Source organism: Phoxinus phoxinus, assembly GCF_949152265.1.
Source record: "Phoxinus phoxinus genome assembly, chromosome: 5".
Lineage (NCBI taxonomy): Eukaryota > Metazoa > Chordata > Actinopteri > Cypriniformes > Leuciscidae > Phoxinus > Phoxinus phoxinus.
In genome coordinates this window covers 6,175,242-6,177,432 of record NC_136880.1, presented here as the reverse complement: position 1 = coordinate 6,177,432, position 2,191 = coordinate 6,175,242, and the positions used below count along the sequence as shown (strand labels likewise).

Sequence of the window (2,191 nt, the reverse complement as noted above, 5' to 3'; positions counted from 1 at the left end):
TTAATTAGTTGGTCAAATGGTGTTTTCATGACAGTGTATGAATAAAAAAATTATAATGCAAAAAATTGTAAATCCACACAAAATTACGCAAGGCAAAACGTTTCTGCTGCACTGCTCTCTTGGGGTGAAATTATTGGAGAGTTGTTAATAATGATAATTTATATTTTAACATATCCATTGAAGAGCTGTTATGATCAAGATATCATTAAATGCTAATAATTTTTCAACGTTGATTTAGAAGTGTTTTTGTTAACCTTTTTCAACCATTTAGCATTAAACGTTATATCAACATTGAAACAACAACTGACATTATTTCAACGTTGAAGGTCGGTCATGTGCTGGCTAGGAATGATTGCGTTATCATCGAAATGCTTCTGGAGAAGTACTGGGAGGGAGACAAAGCGCTTTTCCAAATGAGCCCCAACCTGTTTAAGTTTTCCTTCTACACAAAGAGTCCTAAACCCAACCCTTTCTGAACAGACATAAAAGAAACTGAAGCATTACTTCTGTATAGTCCTTCAGCTCCTGACACAAGATGAATCTGCAGCTCTCCGTCGTTCTTCTTTTCATTTCTCTCACTGGAGGTACAGAAAACAGCAAGTATTGAAATGAATTATTTGCTAATCATACTGTACAGCACTAACTCAATGTCTCTCTCTGTCTGTAAGGTTATGCTCTCAAGTGTTACTCCTGCACATCTCTGACGGGTTCCTGTGCAGGAACAGAGGAGATATGTACAGCTGGAATTACTAAATGTTTTAAGATTGAAACATCCACCGGTAAGTCCAGTATAATGTGGAAATCTGCTGTAGAAGTGATACCGCTGGAGATAAAGTATACTTGTTAACTGCTAATCTTGGAATTGTTTTATTATCTTATTATATTATACATTTATGTATTTTTTACAGATTCCTCTAAGGCTCCCACCACATCTAAAGGGTGCGCAGCTGAATGTAAATCAGGGACACTACATCTACCAACCGGAGCGACAGAGACTACGAGCTGCTGTGACACTGATCTTTGCAGTGCAGCAGGTATTGGCCTTTATTGGATCATGCGCTAGCAGTTTGATTTCATCCACAGTAACTTAAAATGAGGAAATTATACAAACAATAATTCAATATGAACAAGTGATTGTTAATAAGCATCACAATATCAAATGTAGTCACAAATAGTGTAATGCTGTAGCAGCGTGAAAAGAAGAAGCTTATGAATTAGTCTAGTACTTTTTAGAGTTTTTATTATTGAACATGCTATTATTATAAACTATTATTATTATCAATATTATTATTAGCAGTGGAGTGTTAATAATCCTAATGTCCTTCCTGTGTTGGTTAGATGGAGTGTATAAGGGAAGCTTCCTCTTGCTCGTGTCTCCTCTGCTCTTCTACTTCCTGTTTCAGTGAGTCCAGCTGAACTTCAGATTCTACAGCAAACACCATCAAACAAACGCAATATGATACACAATATGAATAAAGCTTGTTTGTTGCTCTGCTGTTCTTTGGTTTAAGGAACTGAAAATGTACTTTTTTAACATAAAAAATTACTGCATTTAAACTACCATATTTATTCAAATCAAAATTATCAATCAAAATTATTATAGAATGTAATAAATAATTGAAGAAAAACTTTGCCTTTAATTGTGATGAATGACTAATAAAATATTTACTTATGTGTAATAAACATCTCAGTGAGTGACTGGAAATTTGTTTAACTTTTAAGTGTCACGGGTGGTAGTATAAGTAGAGCACGAAGACAAAGACTGCAAGAACACAAGCCCTGTGGTCGAAATTGCCCCATATACCCTTAACCCTCTGGGGTCGGCAATCACGCCGGTGTGATCTGCTCGCTTTTTTTCTTATCAGTGCAAAACAGACTCAAAATACTCTGTTGATTTTGATCTTACATATAAGTGTTACACATCATTCAAAACTGTTAAATGTCTTCTTTTATTTGTGTACACTCATAATAAGAACGAAATGTTGTCAGGGTTCTTGCAGGTTTCAGTAAGTCAAATTTAAGACATTTTTAAGACATTTTAAGACCATAAAGGGCATAGCAACTAAATCACCTATGTTGAAGGTAAGGTTTAGGTTAACATTACATTAGCCAAACAAGCTATCCAGCTACCTCTGCCTTGCTGATTGAAATACATGTTTATCCAATTTAATTTTTGTAAACACATGTAAGA

General features: G+C 34.9%; 1 protein-coding gene across 1 annotated transcript; it reads left to right on the top strand.

Annotated features, from left to right (window-relative positions):
* Positions 1-392: 392 nt before the first annotated feature.
* LOC306999148 (uncharacterized protein) lies at positions 393-1,677 on the top strand. Its single transcript, XM_079613629.1, has 4 exons — positions 393-584; positions 669-779; positions 909-1,034; positions 1,339-1,677. Exons 1-4 carry the CDS (start codon positions 536-538, stop codon positions 1,404-1,406), a joined length of 354 nt encoding a protein of 117 aa, XP_079469755.1. The 5' UTR covers positions 393-535; the 3' UTR covers positions 1,407-1,677.
* The last annotated feature ends 514 nt before the right edge of the window (positions 1,678-2,191 follow it).